Source organism: Salmo trutta, chromosome 34, assembly GCF_901001165.1.
Source record: "Salmo trutta chromosome 34, fSalTru1.1, whole genome shotgun sequence".
Lineage (NCBI taxonomy): Eukaryota > Metazoa > Chordata > Actinopteri > Salmoniformes > Salmonidae > Salmo > Salmo trutta.
In genome coordinates this window covers 6,692,816-6,712,509 of record NC_042990.1, presented here as the reverse complement: position 1 = coordinate 6,712,509, position 19,694 = coordinate 6,692,816, and the positions used below count along the sequence as shown (strand labels likewise).

General features: G+C 42.0%; 1 protein-coding gene across 1 annotated transcript in view; it reads left to right on the top strand.

Annotated features, from left to right (window-relative positions):
• Window positions 1-19,026, top strand: part of samd12 (sterile alpha motif domain containing 12) — a 130,278-nt gene extending 111,252 nt beyond the window's left edge. The window contains exon 5 of the mRNA XM_029731470.1: window positions 15,153-19,026. Coding sequence (XP_029587330.1) covers window positions 15,153-15,175 — 23 coding nt within the window. The 3' untranslated portion in view covers window positions 15,176-19,026. The remainder of the gene's footprint in view (window positions 1-15,152) is intronic.
• Window positions 19,027-19,694: the final 668 nt, after the last annotated feature.

Sequence of the window (19,694 nt, the reverse complement as noted above, 5' to 3'; positions counted from 1 at the left end):
TTTAACTAAAAACACACAAATTATTGTATTTTTCTTGCCTACATTGAATACATCATTTAAACATTCACAGTGTAGCTTGGGAAAAGTATGTGAACCCCTAGGCTAATGACTTCTCCAAAAGCTAATTGGAGTCAGGAGTCAGCTAACCTGGAGTACAATTGAGATGAGATTGGAGATGTTGGTTAGAGCTTCCCTGCCGTATAAAAAACACTCACAAAATTTGAGTTTGCTATTCACAAGAAGCATTGCCTGATGTGAACCATGCCTCGAAAAAAAGAGATCTCAGAAGACCTAAGATTAAGAATTGTTGACTTGAATTTAGCTGGAAAGGGTTACAAAAGTATATCTAAAAGCCTTGATGTTCATCAGTCCACAGTAAGACATAAAAAAAACATTGCTGCATATCTGAAGTTCGCAAAATAGCATCTGGATGTTCCAAAATATTCTGTGGACAGATTAAACTAAAGTTGAGTTGTTTGGAGGGAAGGAACACGCAACACTATGTGTGGAGAAAAAAAAGGCACAGCACACTAACATAAAACCTCATCCCAACTATAAAGTACGGTGAAGGGAGCATCATGGTTTGGAGCTGCTTTGCTGCCTCAGGGCCTGGACAGCTTGCTATCAACGGAAAAATGAATTCTCAAGTTTATCATGACATATTTTGCAGGAGTATGTAAGGCTATCTGTCTGTCAATAGAAGTTGGGTGGTGCACCAAGACAACGACCCAAAACACACAAGTAAATCAACAACAGAATGGCTTCAACAGAAGAAAATACGCCTTCTGGAGTGGCCCAGTCAGAGACCTCAACCCGATTGAGAGGCTGTGGCATGACCTCAAGAGAGCGGTTCACACCAGACATCCCAAGAATATTGCTGAACTGAAACAGTTTTGTAAAGAGGAATGGTCCAAAATTCCTCCTGGAAAAAACATTTGGTTGAGGTTATTGCTGTCAACCAGTTATTATATCCAAAGGTTCACATACTTTTCCCACCCTGCACTGTGAATGTTTACACGGTGTTCAATAAAGACATGAAAACGTATAATTGTTTGTGTTATTCGTTTAAGCAGACTGTATGTCTATTGTTGTGACTTAGATGAAGATCAGATCAAATGTTATGTCCAATCTATGCAGAAGTCCAGGTAATTCCAAGGGTCCACATACTTTTTCATGCCACTGTAAATGACATTGAGGTTCTGTAGGGAGTGAGCAAAAGGTCTCATGCCTGGAACAGTGCATTGTCAGTGCAAGAACTCTAGGAGCACAATGCGGGACGGCGCGCTCCAGCTCAATAAATTATCACGGGGACTATTTTTAAGCCGAAGTGTAAATGCACTAATCCTCCGAGCAGTAGCTGCGAATAGCCTTACCGAGAGTCACATCAGGGAATAGCACTCTTCATCTTTCTCCCCTCTCTCTCGCTCCTTCCCGCTCCCCCCCCCCGTCTCTCGCTCTCTCTGCCTTCCTTTTCTCTCGACTCCCATCCTGCATGCCACCTTCTCTTTTCTCGCTTTCTGTTTCATTCCCCACTTCATTCTCTCCGCCTCTTTCTTCTTTACCCTTCTTTTCTTATGTAAAAAAAAACAACATGTTTTTTTTTCCTGTGTTGGGGTATTTTGCTTATCGCCCAGACTCTATGGGGACTCCGTGGCGTTCTATTCTATTTTAATAAACAATAACAGCCTTTGAAATAAACGGGGAGGAGAAACATGTAAGAGACACTGCAAACGTGACACAGAGCAGGAGTATAGAGCATTTTGGTCCATATACTACCATACAATCATATCATAAGCATGTTGGCCCTCCTGCAAGAACTAGAGGCCTGTGGCTTTATGTAACAGCTTTCCTCCTATGGGAGTTGTTACATAGCCGCACTTAGAAAAGTTAGCTACACGAAGTAAGCCCCTACGTCTTTGGCAGCTTTAGTTGTGTGTTTTGGTATGGGCTACGGGACGCTCCCGTGATGGTGTTTAATAGCACATAATGGGCCGCCGTTAATCATGGGCTCGGGGTTCGGTTTTACAAGGTTAATGACGCCGTAGTGGCGCTCTCGAGTGTGTCCCATTCCTCAGGTATTTATCAGTGTCAGGTGAAAGCTGTGCTGGGACTGGGCAAGGCTGCAGCCCCCGACCCTCTCCTCCCTCTCGCTCTGCTTCCCTAACTAGCAGAAGGAACCAAGAGTGGTGCCAAAACTGCAGTAGAATACCTGAGCCCCAAAGTAAAATTAATTATTCAGCAAACTCCAGTGCCTGCGATGCTGTATCAACAAGCTTTACCAGAGCTAGCGTACAGCTAATCTCAGTAACCCAAACCCGAAAATCTCTACAAACTGCTCGATTACAATACTATTTAGGTAGTCCGGGTAACTATTTAGCAGCCTTGTTTAGCAGTCAGCTAATGATAATACAGCTAATGCTAATACAGCTAATGCTAATACAGCTAATGCTAATACAGCTAATGCTTGAGCTACAACTGTTATTATAGCTGGAACCCATGCTAGAGATATGGTGAATACACTACTAGCTACAACCAATAGGCTACCTTACCTGGAACCAATTTTGGAGCTACAACATATCTTTGCATTCACCCATGCTGGACCTACAATAACCATGTGATAGTCTTGAGATTAACTCAATAACACTGTAACCTCCCTGAAAGTGGAGGATCGTGACGCCATCACCACCATCATTAAACATCTCTGGACCGCCTACAGTAATGCTCATGGCACATTTACAGTACTTTCAACATTTCTGCACTCACACGTTCTTTGTTTTTTTTCTGTTGCGTCACTAAGTGAAAGCCCTAGAGGAGAAGTTATGTAGCAAAGATTAATCTTTCTGCATGCTAAAGAGAACATAGTCCTGGTAGTGAGTTAAGTAGGGTCCCCTGCTGAGTACCATAACATGTAGTAAAGACATTTGAGAATAGAGGAATCATGGTATCGTACTATGATGATTTACAGGGAACTTAGGTGAACTGTTGGAATAAAATAATTATTATAATTCAATAGTCAGAATATAAATAATAGTGGGCACTTTGAATACAGTGTTGTTTGACATGATAATGAATGAAAATGCCAAGGAGGAGTTATTATGACAGGGGTAGGAACCAAAGTGTTGGTCAGTGTTTCCTAGGGGACCCTATCATCTTTGGCTACATTAAATGTTTCTTCGTGTGTCCAGCATATTCATGCTTTGCCTATTCCTCTTTGATTTGCAAGATACTGTTGCACAAACATGCTGATTTAGACCTACACCTTCACTGGTATCAGGCTGTATAGCTAGCTACATTTGCTCTGACTTAGCTGGCTAGCTAGCTAAAAAATGTACTAACTAGCGAATAGCATTAGCAGCTAACACAATTTAGCGTTACAAGTTTGCAGATTTAAGAAAAATAAACTAATAGTGTAAATATAGAACGCTTGTGGATTTATTTTAAGAAGAAAAGTGGAAACATCATTGTCAACATTGCTATTGTAAAGTGGTTGTTCTACTGGATATTATAGGTGAATGCACCAATTTGTAAGTCGCTCTGGATAAGAGCGTCTGCTAAATGACTTAAATGTAAATGTAATGTAAATGTTGTATGTGCTGCATTAACCATGCAGACTGGACGCAAGTATCTCGTGGTCAAGCAACAACAGACGGACAAATTTAGGTTTGGCGGAAGCCAGAAGAATGCTACCTGCCCCAATGCATATTGCCAACTGTAAAGTTTGGTGGAGGAGAAATAATGGTCTGGGGCTATTTTTCATGGTTCGGGCTAGGCCCCTTAGTTCCAGTGAGGGTAAATCTTAATGCTACAATTCTGTGCTTCCAACTTTGTTGCAACAGTTTGGGGAAGGCCCTTTCCTGTTTCAGCAGGACAATGCCCTCATACACAAAGCGACCCACATACTGAAATGGTGTGGAATAACTTGACTGGCCTGCACAGAGTGCCATTCTGAACCCCATTGAACACCTTTGGGATGAATTGGAACACTGACTACGAACCAGACGTAATCGCCCAGCATCCGTGCCCGGCCTCACTAATGTTCTTATGGCTGAATGGAAGCAAGTCCCCCCAGCAATGTTCCAACATCTAGTGAAAAGCATTCCCAGAAGAGTGGAGGCTGTTATAGCAGCAAAAGGGGGACCAAGTCTATATTAATGCCCATGATTTTGGAATGAGATGTTCGACAAGCAGGTGTCCGCACACTTTTGGTCATGTAGTGTACATACATCATTTACACACACAAACGTCAGCTCAGACAAATCCATGCCAGAGAGGCCCAGCTCATGAGCTCCATCAGCAGCAAATTTTAATTTAGAATAGAAAATGAATGTGTTTATGCAACAACTGTACGTGTATCGAACCGAATCTCATCGATTCATTCTCTAATCACACCGAATCGTTTCAAACCAAAACGTAGCGTTCCTGTATTGTGTCCGAGCACATGTATCTAGATGCATAACGAATCATCTTGAAAGGGAAAGATGCACATACCTACAAACCGCATATCAGTATTGGCATCTTATTCATCAGTAACTGTTAGTGTCCTACGTAAATGTGATGGGTGTGGCTGCCTCTAGTTGAGGGCATGTTTATTCTTGGTGGGATGGATGGCAGACAAATTTGCATTTCATTTTCCACCTGCAACCAAGCCCTGTACTTTCTTCATTGCTGTCAATGTAGAGAAAGATGCAGGAAAGGGCTGCAAAATCTTCATGGCCTCAGTGGTAAGTTCAGGATACTCTTTTTTTCACAGTAGGCCAGAAATCCACGAGACATTTGCTGGAGTTTGATCTTCAGTGTCCTATTACAGGATAACTCCAACTCCTCTTCAGCCATTCCACATAGGCCGCTCTTAGATGTCACGGCGAGGGTAAATGGATCACGGACCCAGTCCCAATCATTTGTGTTCATCTGTGAAGTATGAATTTATATACTCACTCCATGAAGCGAGATGATTGTCTCTCACTATGTTCACTGATGGAATGTTTGTGTCAAAAAATATGTCAGTAATCCCGTTCTGTAGCCTTGTTAGACAAATTTACATTTTCGTCCTGAAAACATTGATCTTGTCTCGCACCTCCAGAATAGAGGCATAACCCCCTCGCATGGATAAGTTAAGTCTGTTAAAATCAGTGAGGTAGGCATGTTTAGCAATCCATTCTAAATTGGAAAAAAATGCAAGTTTGTCCTCTTTCAGAAACTTGCACACAACATTTACATTTTAGTCATTTAGCAGACGCTCTTATCCAGAGCGACTTACAGTAGTGAATGCATACATTTCATAAATTTTTTCTCCGTACTGGTCCCCCGTGGGAATCGGACCCACAACCCTGGCGTTGCAAACACCATGCAAACACCATGCTCCACCAACTGAGCCACACGGGACCACATCTGTGTGCGTAGGTCAAACACCTGCTGTAACACTTTTCTGCGGGAGAGCCACCGCACCTCGGAGTGAAACGAGTGTCATGTTCCACATCCATTTCTTTGCAAAGATGTGCAAACAGACGTGACTACAGTGGCCTTGATTTCACAAATGAACTCCCGTCACAACCTTATTAAGCACAGAAGTCTTGTTCCATGGCTTTGGATGCAAGTGCTTGCCGGTGTAACATGCAGTGGACGCCCACTATCTTGGGGTTGACAGCCTTTATTCTTGCGACTACCCGACTCTTGCGACTGGTCATTGCCGCCGCACCATTTGTACATACAGCCACACGTTTTTCCCAGCTTAATTCTTATTCGGTCATGAATTTATCCAACATTTAGAATATTTCCTCACCTGTTGTTTGACCGGCACCTTTTTCCAAAATAAGAAGTCCTCCAAAATCTGTCCTTCCCATGGATAGCGAACCAAACTAACAGCTGTGCAGCATTTGCAACATCAGTAGACTCCATCTGAATCGAAAATTATTTACATTCTTGCAATCTTTCCACAAGTTGTGATCGGATATCTGAGGAGATATTCTCCTTTTCACTGTGTCGTTTGGTGAGTGTCACAGTTTTCATATTATTAGCTGTGTCTTGTTCCCAGTGTTAAGAATGTCACGCTCTTTGCTTAGCGAATACCGCTTCCTCCTGATTCGGTCCATACCTGGCGCAAACTTGGGATCTCTGCTTCACAAACACACGTGACCACCCTCAAGCGTCTTAGCCGATCGTGCCACCTCAATGCTAGCTAATGAGGCGACGCAAGTGGGAAACTTCCAGCTGAGGAGTAAGTTTCATACATCCCCATGTACTACACCAGAATCACCTCGCTCATTTCGGCTGCTGTTGGAACAGATCGATCTTTGCTGGACCGGACCGCCTTAGTTTAGCTGGCTTCATCACCTCATAAGATAACGACTGCAGGCATTTCGGTAGAATGCATTCAGTTGTGCAACTGACTAGGTCTCCCTTTTTCCCTATCCTCACCTGTTGTACTACTAGTGCTCGGGGAAGTTATTATTATATCTTTTTTAATCTGTCCATGATTGCTAGCTAGGCCCGGAGAAATTCAAACGAGCGAGATAACATTGACCTTGCGTGAATGAGATGCATTCTTTTGATTTGATTGACATGACTTGTCAAATGAGTTATTTGAATAAACCAATCACAAGCACAATTCAGTCATTTTTGGCGGACCCCTGGCTATCAACTTAGTCCACGGATCCCTTGGCCAAAATGTGTTTATGTTAGTAATATTCAATAAAAAAATATACTTTGTTTCCCTCAAGTGTTTCCATTATTTTGTCAGTTACCTGTATGTTTATATCCCACTTTCCCGCCACGCACACCCCCTCCCCTCGCCCCAAACCCCCAGTCATTCCCCAAAACGAAATCTTTCTCCTAATCCTAATTACAAACATTGACAGTTTGAGTACTAGTAGGGGTTTGCAGTTGCAGGAAGAAATGCGACAAACAAAAACCTGTGTGACATGTCATAACAAAGACCAAACGACTCCCTCCGCATAAAATAAATAAGACTTATTTACTTAACCTCACTTGGTTATGCTGATGAGCAAGGGTTTTTCTGTTTCGTAGAGGGAAAAAACGTCAGTCTTTGTTTATGTTGTGAAATCAGGGCAGGGGAAAAGGGAACTCACGAACAGCCCGAGAACAGGATGACCTATTTTGAAGGCACACTGTGGAACAAGGCTTTGCTAAACCCTATCTGTGAGCTATAGAGTATCTAAACAATATCCTCCTTCGTGTGTATGTGTGTGCGTGAGCAAATGCTGCTGCAGTAATGAGTCTGTAGACCAACCAGATAGTAGAAATACATTCACTGATCATTTGCTTGCTTAAAGCACATCAGACGAAGGGCATTCCATTTCAGGCCTGGTTAGACAATCTTCAAGTGTGAAGGTCTCATAGACCAAGTAAACATAAGGTCCGTCACCAAAACAACAGCCCTTCTGAGATTGTATAAAACCCGAAACAGAGGGAAAGGAGCCAGTCAAACACCAGATCTCACACACACAAAAAATGGATATCATCCAATCACAAATGAGACCACATCTAGGGCTGTTGCGGTGAGCATATTATCGCCGCACCGGCGGTCAAGAGTCAAATTATATGTGGCACTTTAGTCACGGTAACTAGGCTTCTCCAAGCTCTGATGCTACTGATGGTCATTAGTAGCCTACCAAACTTGCTAACTGCCTGGTACTCAGCACTCTATTGTCCCTTTAATCACTCTGACATCAATGCAAATGTGATTGAAAATCGAATCAAACACCTCACGAGAGCCCATGAGCTCATGTTGGGCAACTTGTCAGACCTCGAATAATGCAAAGAAAATACATTCAAATTCATTTTTAGACAACACAACACTAATGTTTTAACTTAGGAAGAGTTCAGAAATCAATATTTGGTGGAATAACCCTGATTTTCAAACACAGCTTTCATATGTCTTGGCATGCCCTCCACCAGTCTTTCACATTGATGTTGGGTGACTTTGCCACTCCTGGCGCAAAAATTCAAGCAGCTCGGCTTTGTTTGATGGCTTGTGACCATCCATCTTCCTATTTATCACATTCCAGAGGTTTTCAATGGGGTTCAGGTCTGGAGATTGGGCTGGCCATGACAGGGTCTTGATCTGGTGGTCCTTGTCCTGCTGGAAAAAACAATCCTCAGAGTTTGGGAACATTGTCAGAGAAGAAGGAAGCAAGTTTTCTTCCAGGACAACCTTGTACGTGGCTTGACTCATGCGTCCTTCACAAAGACAAATCTGCCCGATTCCAGCCTTGCTGAAGCACCCCCAGATCATCACCGATCCTCCACCAAATTTCACAGTGGATGCGAGACACTGTGGCTTGTAGGCCTCTCCAGGTCTCGCACCCACAGTGAAATTTGGTGGAGGATTGGTGATGATCTGGGGGTGCTTTTTACATTTGCAAACAATGTACAAAAAAAACATGGTCTCATTTTTGCTTCCTTGAGTAAGGCAGCTCCAAAATGCAGGTGTTTCAGCCTAGCTCAGTGCTTTCTGTGGTGGTGGGGCAGCCAGCGGAAAATATGGAGAGTAAGGGTTGGTAATGTTCTCTAGTTGCGCCGTGACTGGCTCAGTGTTCTGTCACTCATGGGGACACTATGTCACCGCCAAGTCTAAGGGTAGAGCTAAAAAATTCAAGCCCCCTGGGTGCTGCCATAAAGTTACATTAGAAGTGCCCATCCAAGAAGGCTCAAGGTAATTGGCCACAGATAAAATGACGTCAAATCACGTTATATATACAGTAGCTTTGATTGGACTGATCATGTCCACATCATACTTTCAAAATCTTAGCTAGCATTCATCATCATGAATCAAGTCGACAATATACTGGCAAATCCTTTTTAATCCTTGTCATATGAAGAGAAATAATGTTGAGAAATTATAGATAAAACATATCGGTGCTCATCGGCCATTGGACATAAACATTACAGAAGTTGTAAATTACAAATTCAACGATGAGTGGTTTGGAAGGAATCAGTGACAGTGGCTAACTGCAAGCATTGCAAAGCAATCACTAGCCTGTTATTCAGTGGAGTGACTGTGTGGTCCCAAGTCTGGGTTTAATGGTCTCTTTTCCAAGTTTAAAATGATAAACATTCAACATTGGCAATGCTGTCAATGAAGCATGATTTGTACTCAACTTAACTCGTAACTGGGAAATCTGACTTTGGTGAGTTCAAGACAACTGGGAACTCTGGGGAAAAAACGTTTTGAACGGTCATCCAACATTTTCCCCTCTTGATTTCGCCTACTGTTCTGACTTGGTGGTGCACACGTAGCCTTTACCCTGTTTTAGAGAAATGTAATCATTGAATATTGTAAGAGCTTTCATTGTCTGCTTATTATGCCCCCTTTATTTATCCTACGGTTCTGACTTGGTGTACAGGGAGAATACTGTAAGAATGGCCCATGTTCTGAATTCTGTCGGCTGTACATTTCAAAGGTGCTGAACAAATAGTTATATTGACTACGTCCGTCCTAGCTCGCTCATTAATGACTTGATCGAAATTATGAATTGCCTTTTATGCGCTTGTCGTCGCCTTATGCCATATAGTTTGTACATCTCAATTGTCAGTAGAAACCACATTTTATTTAGGCAAGTCAGCCATATCAGCTTAGTTGTTTTTAAAGGCAGTAAATGAGGCTGAATGAACTGTTTTGATACCAGACAAGGCTCCGCTGATAGCCAGGTGTAGCAGTGGTAAGGTGTTAGGCCCTACATAAAGCAGTCCCAACAGTTTGTGGGCACCATTTGTCACCGTTATAGTGCAATTAATGTATTGTTTAGTGTTGTGTTGTGGCTTTGCTGGCATGCTTCCCATTTATTTATTTATTTTTTGCCCCATCAAGATTTACATGCTAAAATGGCCACTGGTCGCACACCTCATGTAGCCTAGCCCATAGGCCTATATGTTTTGATAAGATTTGTATCACAACTAAAGTGGCCAAATAACTTCTTAAAATGAAGCACATTTAATCAGCTTTTCAAGGGGTGTAGAGCCTAAATGGCATGCATAAGCAGCGCGTGAGTTTCAGGTTTGGGGAAGATACTTTTCATCATTAAAAATGCACCTTTATAATAAAAGAATTACATGCATAATCGCAGTCGCGGTCACTTTTGATTATGGTGTTTTCCTGCTAATGGGACATTCACGCTTATAGCCGTGTGCTCATTGATGCGCTTATAATGAAGAAACAGCCTAATAGTTTATCAACATTTTAAGCAAAACGTTCTGATCTGTTGCGTCAGCCTTATTGCGTAAAAACAAAATGTGAATGCTAGTGGTTGTATTCATTTTAGATCTATCCCACAACTGTCCCAGACTATTATGGAATATTTATTTCTCACACAGAATAGAATAGGTCAACTTTTGTACTATGGGGGATAGTAGAATGACATAGGCTAGAGCGTTTGCTGTTCGTTAGGCCCACTCATCTTGTTGGCTGACGAAAAGTAAATGTGGACAGTTCTTCCAATATCTTTAATATGCACCTCGGAATTTGATAAGGACACGCGCAGTTGCGTCCCCGATGTGTCTGTCTTCACTTGTAGCCTGGGAGAAAGACCCGATCACGTGAGCCATGTGAGTGAGAGGTGCTTCGGAGCAGGCAGCACTCCGGGCCAAGAGCACAATGGCCACTGGCCGCAAAAGGCATGGATTTTTTTAGGGTGCATTACGGCCACACAAAGGGGATGCCGCCGGGAAATCGAAGCATTAGCAAGTGCTTGTCAAATTGTGAATGAGAGACTGATGAAGTGTACAGCCTGAGAAAAAAACTAAGCAGAGCTTATGCCTTTCATTCGACTTTTTTCAAAATCATTAGTCACATCATGCAGCCTTACAATGTATTAAAAATCAAAACATAGCCCAACATTTGTAGAAAAACTAAAGTTACATTAATAACTCTAAATTAAGCATATAGGAGTACCTATTTTCTTTGTTAACCACTCAATGCAGAATAGCTGCATGTGCACACTCCCTCAAATCGTTTGTAGAAAATATCCTTTCTATTTTATTCCGCTTGTTCAATTCTTATACTATAAAATATAAAGTGCCACAGAATTCCAAGCAAATCTTGTCTGCTGAATGAACTAGTGTACCCCACAGCTATTTGGCATGGCCAGGACCAGTAGTGGAAAAAGTACCCAATTGTCATACTTGAGTAAAAGTATAGATACCTTAATAGAAAGTTACTCAAGTAAAAGTGGAAGTCACCCAGTAAAATACTACTTGAGTAAAAGTCTAAAAGTATTAGGTTCTAAATATACTTAAGTATCAAAGTAAAAGTATAAATCATTTCAAATTACTTATATTAAACAAAGCAGACGGCACCATTTTCTTGTTTTTAAAATGTACGGATAGCCAAGGGCACACCCCAACACTCAGACATCATTTACAAAAGATTTGTGTCTAGTAAGTCCACCAGATCAGAGGCAGTAGGGATGACCAGGGATGTTCTCTTGATAAGTGTGTGAATTGGACAATTTTCCTGTCCTGTTAAGCATTGAAAATGTACTTTTGGATGTCATGGAAAATGTAGGGAGTAAAAAGTACATTATTTTTCTTTCGGGAATGTAGGGAAGTAAAAGTTGCCCAAAATATAAATAGTAAAGTACAGATACCCCCAAAAACGACTTAAGTAGTACTTTAAAGTATTTTTACTTAAGTACGTTACACCACTGATAAGGACAACTCAGAGTATGTGATTCTGAAATGAAATGGACTACATTTTCTTCATATCATGTTTCTTTAGACCTGTCTAAAATAATGGATTTCTTGTAAAGGTGTAGGCTATATTACATGGATTTATGAGACTTTTTAAAATGTAGATATTCCAAAGGTCTGCATCAGTGGCTTGTAGACTATGTGTGGAAGCCAGGAGATGCTAAATGTGTTTACAGTCAATTACCATATTGCTTGACAATCACCAGCTGACAACATTTCGTGACCACCACACCCCCAAGAACTCCAAACACTCCAATCACAAACCTCCGTCCCGTTTAGTACCCCTCAGGAAAGGCTTGACTATAGCCCAGATCAGGCACTTCAAAGCTGGCTTGACGATTAGCTAGGTACTGTGTGACTCTCCAGGCGTACACTTTCTCACACCGAGTACCACAGAGGCAGAACAGAGATGAGGAGAGAGAGAGAGAGAGAGCGACAGATACAAAGAGGGAGCGCGAGAGAGAGAGAGAGATGCAAAGGTAGATGCAGACACTCAGAGGTGTGCTCTGATTAAATAATGAGAGATGAGGCCTGATTATTAATGCATAGAGATAGATAAATGGAGAGCCGGAGAAAACAGATTAAGCCCCCCCCCCCACCTCCTCTCTTCATTCAGAGCTTTCAAGAATTCCGACCTGTGAGTACCTGTTTCAGAGGCTGCTGCTTGTATCTTAATACTGGGTGAATCACATTAATAATTTAGCCCAGTGGCAAGGGAGCCACCACCGGCTAGAGAGAGACTGAGAGAAGAGTGACTGAGCGACTAGAGGGAGAGAAGACCAATATAGCACTCTGTCTTTGGGTTCTACTGTGTGTGTAAATTACAGTGCAAAACGCTACATTAATAATCAACACATTCAGCCTTTGTTTGGGCGGTGAACGGCAGGAGTGGGCCATGTAATTGGTTAGTTTAATAACTGGGCGTGGTGCATTGCTCTTTTTTTGTGTCACACACACACACACACACACACACTAATCGCACACGGGCATAGCCGCATACACACATTCACTCACAAACATAGGCGACACACTCACACATACGCACACACACTGCACTGGCACACTCGTACACAAATACAAATCACTCGCGCACACAAACTAGGCAACACACACACTCACATGGCTGTATTCATACCCTGTCATGTTTCATTTTAGTTGGTAGAGTGTAGTAATCCGAGAAAATAATAGAATTTAGTCAATCTGAGTTCACTGGGTGTTCTGACGGCTCTTAAAAGGCACGGTAGAATTTTACTCGCTTTTATTCACCATTTAATATTATAGCTAATAACTAAGGCAGTTTGAAGGTTCTTTTTTTCAATGATGTGCGGGGCTCTAAAAAAAACTGTCTTAATATTGCCTGTGAATCAGGGATGTTTTAATTTTATAGATTTTTTATTTGATTATCATCCTTAATTTTACCAGGGAAGTCACTTTGAGATTGACGGCTCTTTTTCAAGTGAGACCTGGCAAAGAAAGCAAGAGTTGAGAACAAGATAATAGCTGATAGATTTATAATACGAAAGGTGTATATAACAACGGGAACAGGGCAACCAGTCGCAGCATTCAGTCAGTGTGTTTGTGTGTGCAGTATGCGTTCATTCTGTTTATTTCTGCTCCAGGCAAAGAAAAAGAGAATTCTTGACATTGACATAAATTGAAAATACAATATTTGTCATTGAATTGAACCTTGAGGTCTGCTCTCTATTCTCTACTACCACCTTTATAACGTGGGTACATGTATTATAGAGAAGAATGTGTGTGTGGAGGGATGGGTTGGGGTGGGGCTGTGTCAAATAAAATCACATTTATTGGTCACATCCACATGTTTAGCAGATGCTATTGCGGGTGTAGCGTAATGCTTGTGTTTCTAGCTCCGACAGTGCAGTCATATCTAACAAGTTCACAACATATACCCAATACAAACACTTCTAAGTAAAGGAATGGAATTAAGAATATATAAATAGATTGACGAGCAATGTCAGAGCGGCATAGACTAAGATACAGTAGAATAGTATAGAATACAGTATATACATATGAGATGAGTAATGCAAGATATGTAAACATTATTAAAGTGGCTAGTGTTCCATTTATTAAAGTGTCCAGTCTATGTATATAGGCAGCAGCCTCTTATGTGCTAGTGATGGCTGTTTAACAATCTCTGTGTTTGTGGGTGTATATATGCGGTTGTGCATGTATGAAAAAAACCTTGACGTGTGTGTGTGTGTGTGTGTGTGTGTGTGTGTGTGTGTGTGTGTGTGTGTGTGTGTGTGTGTGTGTGTGTGTGTGTGTGTGTGTGTGTGTGTGTGTGTGTGTGTGTGTTATATGCATGACAGAGAAAGAGGGGCAACCTTGACTATTTTCTGCACTATAAAGTGTGGTGTGTATTAGGAGAGACTCTATGGCAGGCTGTCAGACGGTAATGAATTTCAGACTATCGCTACCATGGTAGTCTCTCTCTTCCTCACACACACACAGCTCTCTACCTCCCTTTGTATCTGTGTGTGTGGTCTGACACATGCTTGTATACAGACAGTTACTGAAGACTTGGACTGATGTGTTTGTCAATGGTGATTTTCATATGGATGGACGCATTACCGGAGCCCCAAGTCTAGGACCAAAAGGCTCCTTAACAGCTTCTACCCCCCCCCCCCCCAAGCCATAAGACAGCTGAACAGCTAAACTAATCAAATGTTTACCTGGACTATTTACATTAACGCCCCCAACTTTATGTTGAGTATGTTGTTTGATACACAGCCACAAAGCCTATATGGTAAATACAGCGTCGGCGCTTGCTTTCATTTCAATCTGCAAATTGTGTATTCACAGTGTGACACTCTTTCAGAGACGAGTTCAGACTCATCAAAGAGACTTGGCATGTGTCACCCGTGCCGTGTCACTGTCGTCGCCGAGCTTTAAATGTCAATTGTCTCCCCTGATCCGCCTGACTCATTCTTGTGTGTGTGTGTGCGTTTTCTCTCTCTCACACACACACACACACATATAGACACAGACAGCGCTCCACCTCTTTGTGTTCCTTGGAGTGCAATGCTGCGCCACAGTATTGATTACCTGCTGCTTCTGCCCTTTTTATAATTATGTCTCCACTCTTTTTATTCTTCTCTCTCTCTCTTTTATCCTCTCTGTCGCTCATCTCCTTCTCTCTCCTCTTTTGTTAATTCCCTTTCCCCTGATCCATTTTTATGCCTCCCTGTGCCCCGTGCTTGTTATCACTCCTTTTTCGGTTTGATCTCCACTTGTCTCCTCATGTACATCATTCAACTCTGTTCATTTTGACCCCCCCCCCTTCTTTTTGCATTCTTTCTGTTTATCCATTTCTCACTTCCACCTTTCTTCTCCTTCCTTTCATTCGTTCTCTCCATTCCCCCCCTCTTTGTCTCTCTCTCTCTCTCTCTCTCTCTCTCTCTCTCTCCCTCTCTCCTTGTCTGCAGCCTCTCTGGAGTGTTCTCCGTAGCCCGGGCGTTCCAGGACACCAGCTGCCAAAAGGACCCAGTCTCCCTCGGACCTCCTACATCTGACCCCCTCCCACCACCAATCAGAGCTGTCCCGACGCCAACCTTAATCCTAACTCCAATCTTAACCCCATGCTTAGTCTCAAACCTTCACACAAGTAAATTCATTGGCTTGCCCAGTGACTTATCACAGACATTTTATCACTTTCTTGCCTTTAACCAAGCATTTCCACTACATTTGTCCCTATGCCATTCCAACTCTCCTACCCCTTCTGAAGCGCCACGAGCCCAGGACATTCTGAGAGCAAGCATTAAGAGCTGGAGAACGTATCAACCCTCAACCGACGATCCAACTACAAAGACTGTGGAGAGCAACGATAAAACACACATGTCAAATATGGCATTAACTTGAAAAAAAAAACTTCTATGTTAATTCCTCCATGTCCGTCCTATGTGAATACAACCCCCGAGATACGCCACTGAGCCGGTGTGTAACATTCTATTGACTTCTAATGGTGACTTTATAGACATATTGGGTACACCAGCCTTCCGCTCTTACCCTCTGTCTCCTTTCTCTCGGTATCTCTCGCGCTCTGTCCTCACTGACTATATCGGTGCAGCGAGAGGGTGACACATTTTGCACTTCTATATGTTCCCTTTCTCCTTCACTCTCTCTCCCTCTTTTTCCGACTGTTGTCTGCATTAACTCTGTGCATTGTCAGTGTCTGGGCTTGCCTGGTGACAATATTGTCTCTGTTGTCCTATCTGTGTGTCCTCTGCCCTGCTCCACTCTCTCCCTCCTTCACTTTGTGGGTCGCTCTGTCAGCCCAGTCAGCAAACCCATCCATGTGAGAGAACTTCACTGTGAATACATCCAGGTGTGGCATGAAGAGAGAGAACCAGGCAAGTGCTTCTCTACTGATGAAGAGAACATAAAGAACAAAAAGATCACTGAAGACTCCCCCCTCTCCATTTTAAATATGAGCTATATTGAAAATAGTGTAGAAAGGAAAATGTACCATGTGCAAAAAAAACGAACCATCCGATGTCTGCCAGGTCTATCAGAGACATGGCATTTATCTCCCTCATTGTTTTATGACAAACTAACTCTTTGCTGTAACTGTTAATGTGAAATGGCCATTCACTGTTAATATAAAGGCTTTTTACTGTACTTAGAAGCACATGGAACTGTCATGCCAACTATCCCGTCATTGCTTGGGCCATCGTCCCCTATATGTGTGTTTTCAAACCCTGTAATGAACTGTAACTAAAGCCAGTATGCTGGAGTGATTCCTATTACCCATGTATCACTACCACTGTAGCATGACCTATTGTCACCATCACAACAACTTCCTCCCTGTGAATGGGAATAAATGGGGATCCCCCCCCCCCCCCCAAAAAAAATAAAATAAATGGCTGTCAAGAAATGAAAGTAGGGGAATTCCAGCCCTGGAGAGCCATTGGTTTAGCTGAGTTTAATTGCAACATTGGGTCTTGTGTTACGAGTGTCCATTGTTTGGATTGGAGCTTGGCTTATGCTGTGTAGTTGGTGGTTGGCCCATTAGTAGCAAATGTAATAGTATTGATTAAACCTTCAGGACTGTGTAGACCTACAGGCCTGGAATAGCCCATCCCTGACATTGGAGAGGTAAGGAATGCTGATACTTACAGTCACATGGGATGAAGTCGTTCTTAGCTAAACACAAGTGGCTGTTTCATGCTTCGGTGGAGATCTGGTGTCAGTGTCTCTCTTGGCCAGTGGGGGCTGCCTGCCCTGCCTGCCTGCCATGCCTGCTTCCAGTTGGGAGACCTGGCACCTTCTTTTCACATCATCTGGATGTCGATAGCCGAACTGGGAGAAGCAGTCTACAGTATTAACCCAAGGCAGTGTTTGGATAAAGAAAAAACCTCCTGGAACTGTAACATGGGCAGCTCCTTCCTGCCAACTATAACTGGGCTGTAACATAATTATTTAGTAAAGGAAGTATGATGACTTTGTATATTGTAGCTCACCATGTGACTTTCAGGGCATTTCGAACCTGGGTCTTGTTCATTAGGGCACACCGGAACCAAATGTTTTGCAACGGAAAACAAGACCGAGCGTTTCTTATTGGACAAGTCCAGGTAGTCCCTCCATGTTTGAACCCATTTTCTCCCATTTGGTGCCTAATGCACATGACCATGCCAGCTCTGCCAAGGTGCCCGAGGACTTGCCTGAACTGGCACTTTCCACAATCCCCTGATACATTTTTTACGCTTTTGGAATTTCTTCATTAGCACTGTTGCTCAAGAGAAACCTTATACTGAGCCTCACTTTCTTATTGCACAAGACAAACCTTAGTACATCACCCACACATACATGCAAATGGAAGCAGACTTACAAGGAATTATGTGACTACACAGTCAGACATTACATTCACAGGTGTATATACATACATATGCCTATATTATGCACACACAAACACACACATTAGCACACTTAAACTAATACAACTGTTAAAGGGATAGTTTGGGATTATGTTTCCGAGTCCAGTATAAAGGAAGTTAGCATTGGCTCGTGAAACTACCTCTAACTGGCTTAGGGCAAAGACTACAACCTATCCCTTTGCAGTTTTTCCTCAATCGCGTACAAGCAGTTTTTGTGTCTGTGTTGGAACATCTATAGCAGAAAACCGCAATGATGAAACGCTCAAATACATTTACAGAACTTCTGGTCATTTTCATGCCTTAATACCTGACTTGCATATCTTAGACCACCATTTGCAAGACGTTTAATACAAATGTCATCAGTGAATACAAAATGTACTGTTATGTGTTCTGTTCACATAATATAACACGATTACGGCCCTGCTACACTATAGCCGTCTGGCGTTGCCATCAGCTGTTGAGAAAAGGCTTCCTTTGAAATCGACGAAAGCTGCATCACGTCCAACAGCAGCGTCCAAGCATCGCCATGGTTAAATTGTTGGTGGCCGATGCGCGAGTTCATTCTATCTTGTGAATTGAAATCATGAGAAATAAAGTTGATTTTGGTTGCATATGGCTTTGACTATACACCACTGGTTATTTCACTAAGATGTATTAAGTTAAGAAGCTACGACTAGCTAGCTACATTGACTAGCTAGGTTCACAATGTAAACAAAAGCAACTTCCGTAATTAGAGAACAGAGAATCATTTAATACAACTACTAGGAACAAGTTAATCAGTACTTCTGAAAAACTGGACAAGTGATATTGTACTTCGGAATAATTGATGAATACGGAACTGTACATTTGGGGGAAATATAATAAAGCGGCTCTTCCCCTCTGCTCCTCTCCGCTCTATGTGACGCGACGCTGATGGCCCAGTGTCATACCATGTAGCCCTAAAATAAATGGAAAGATCTAGATGACTGTTGGGACTGTCTAGTTGTTATGACATTATTTTTGACAATATTGCAGACATTCAGAGATGCACATAATTAAGTAATCATGTGACCTTCCACGGCAGAGCTTTGCTTTGGTGTGGATTGAGGCCTATTCATATCAGTTGTGCTCCTCCATTGTATTCACCTTACCATATTTCTATGGCATATGATTTTTCTGTGAACCCAATGGAAAGTCTACAAAACAATGAACAAACCAGCCTTTGTATTGGGTACATGGAATTGGATTTGGATGATACTGATGAATGAATCGTGGGCACACAATGTGCTTTTTTTATCAGGAATATTTGATGAGTATGAAATTGTTTGGTGGAATATGCATAAAAGGACAGTAATTGCCCATAACTCTGCACCTTTGGATAGTTGTACTTCTAATTTTGATCATCATGATTTTGTGACTGTAAAGAAAATGCTGCGATTTGTTAAAAGCCAGACTAACTTTCTGTTTTGTCAGCTTGGGCTCAAAAGATAAGTATGGTTGCGTTAATCTTTCTGTAGGCAGTAGTGTTCTTTTGATGAATCTATTAGCAATGTTGATGGTAGGCTACAATATCATTTTCATGAAAGTGTTTACGTTTTGAGAAGGCATTTTACTGTTTTCCAAAAGTCCACAGAGTTCTGTGTCTTGTGAACTCTGTTTTGAAAATCGACAACATTGTTCCAAAAAATGCTTGAAATCGATTGAGAAAAACGAATGTATGATTTTTGGCCAGTTTGACAGCATGTTTTTTTTTTTTTTTTTCTGGTGTTTTTTGTATCAAACAGGCATGCAGACCCCCCCCCCCCCCCCTTATCTACATATAGGGTGCCTAATCATGGATATCAATGAAATATTATAAATATCTTAATAAATCTATTAACCTGTATACTGTAGTGTACATTACTGAGCATACCCCACTGCATATTTTTTAACATATACCACATTATCTTTACACACTGTATTGTATTATGTGTAGCCTAATACAGCAGACAGGGACTGAATACCTTTCTTAAGTGCTGAATAAAGAGTGAATACACAGATCCTGAAGATAGATGATGTATCAGTGGTACTGTGGTTATACAATACTATAGCATGTAGACAATCTCTCCTGGTTAT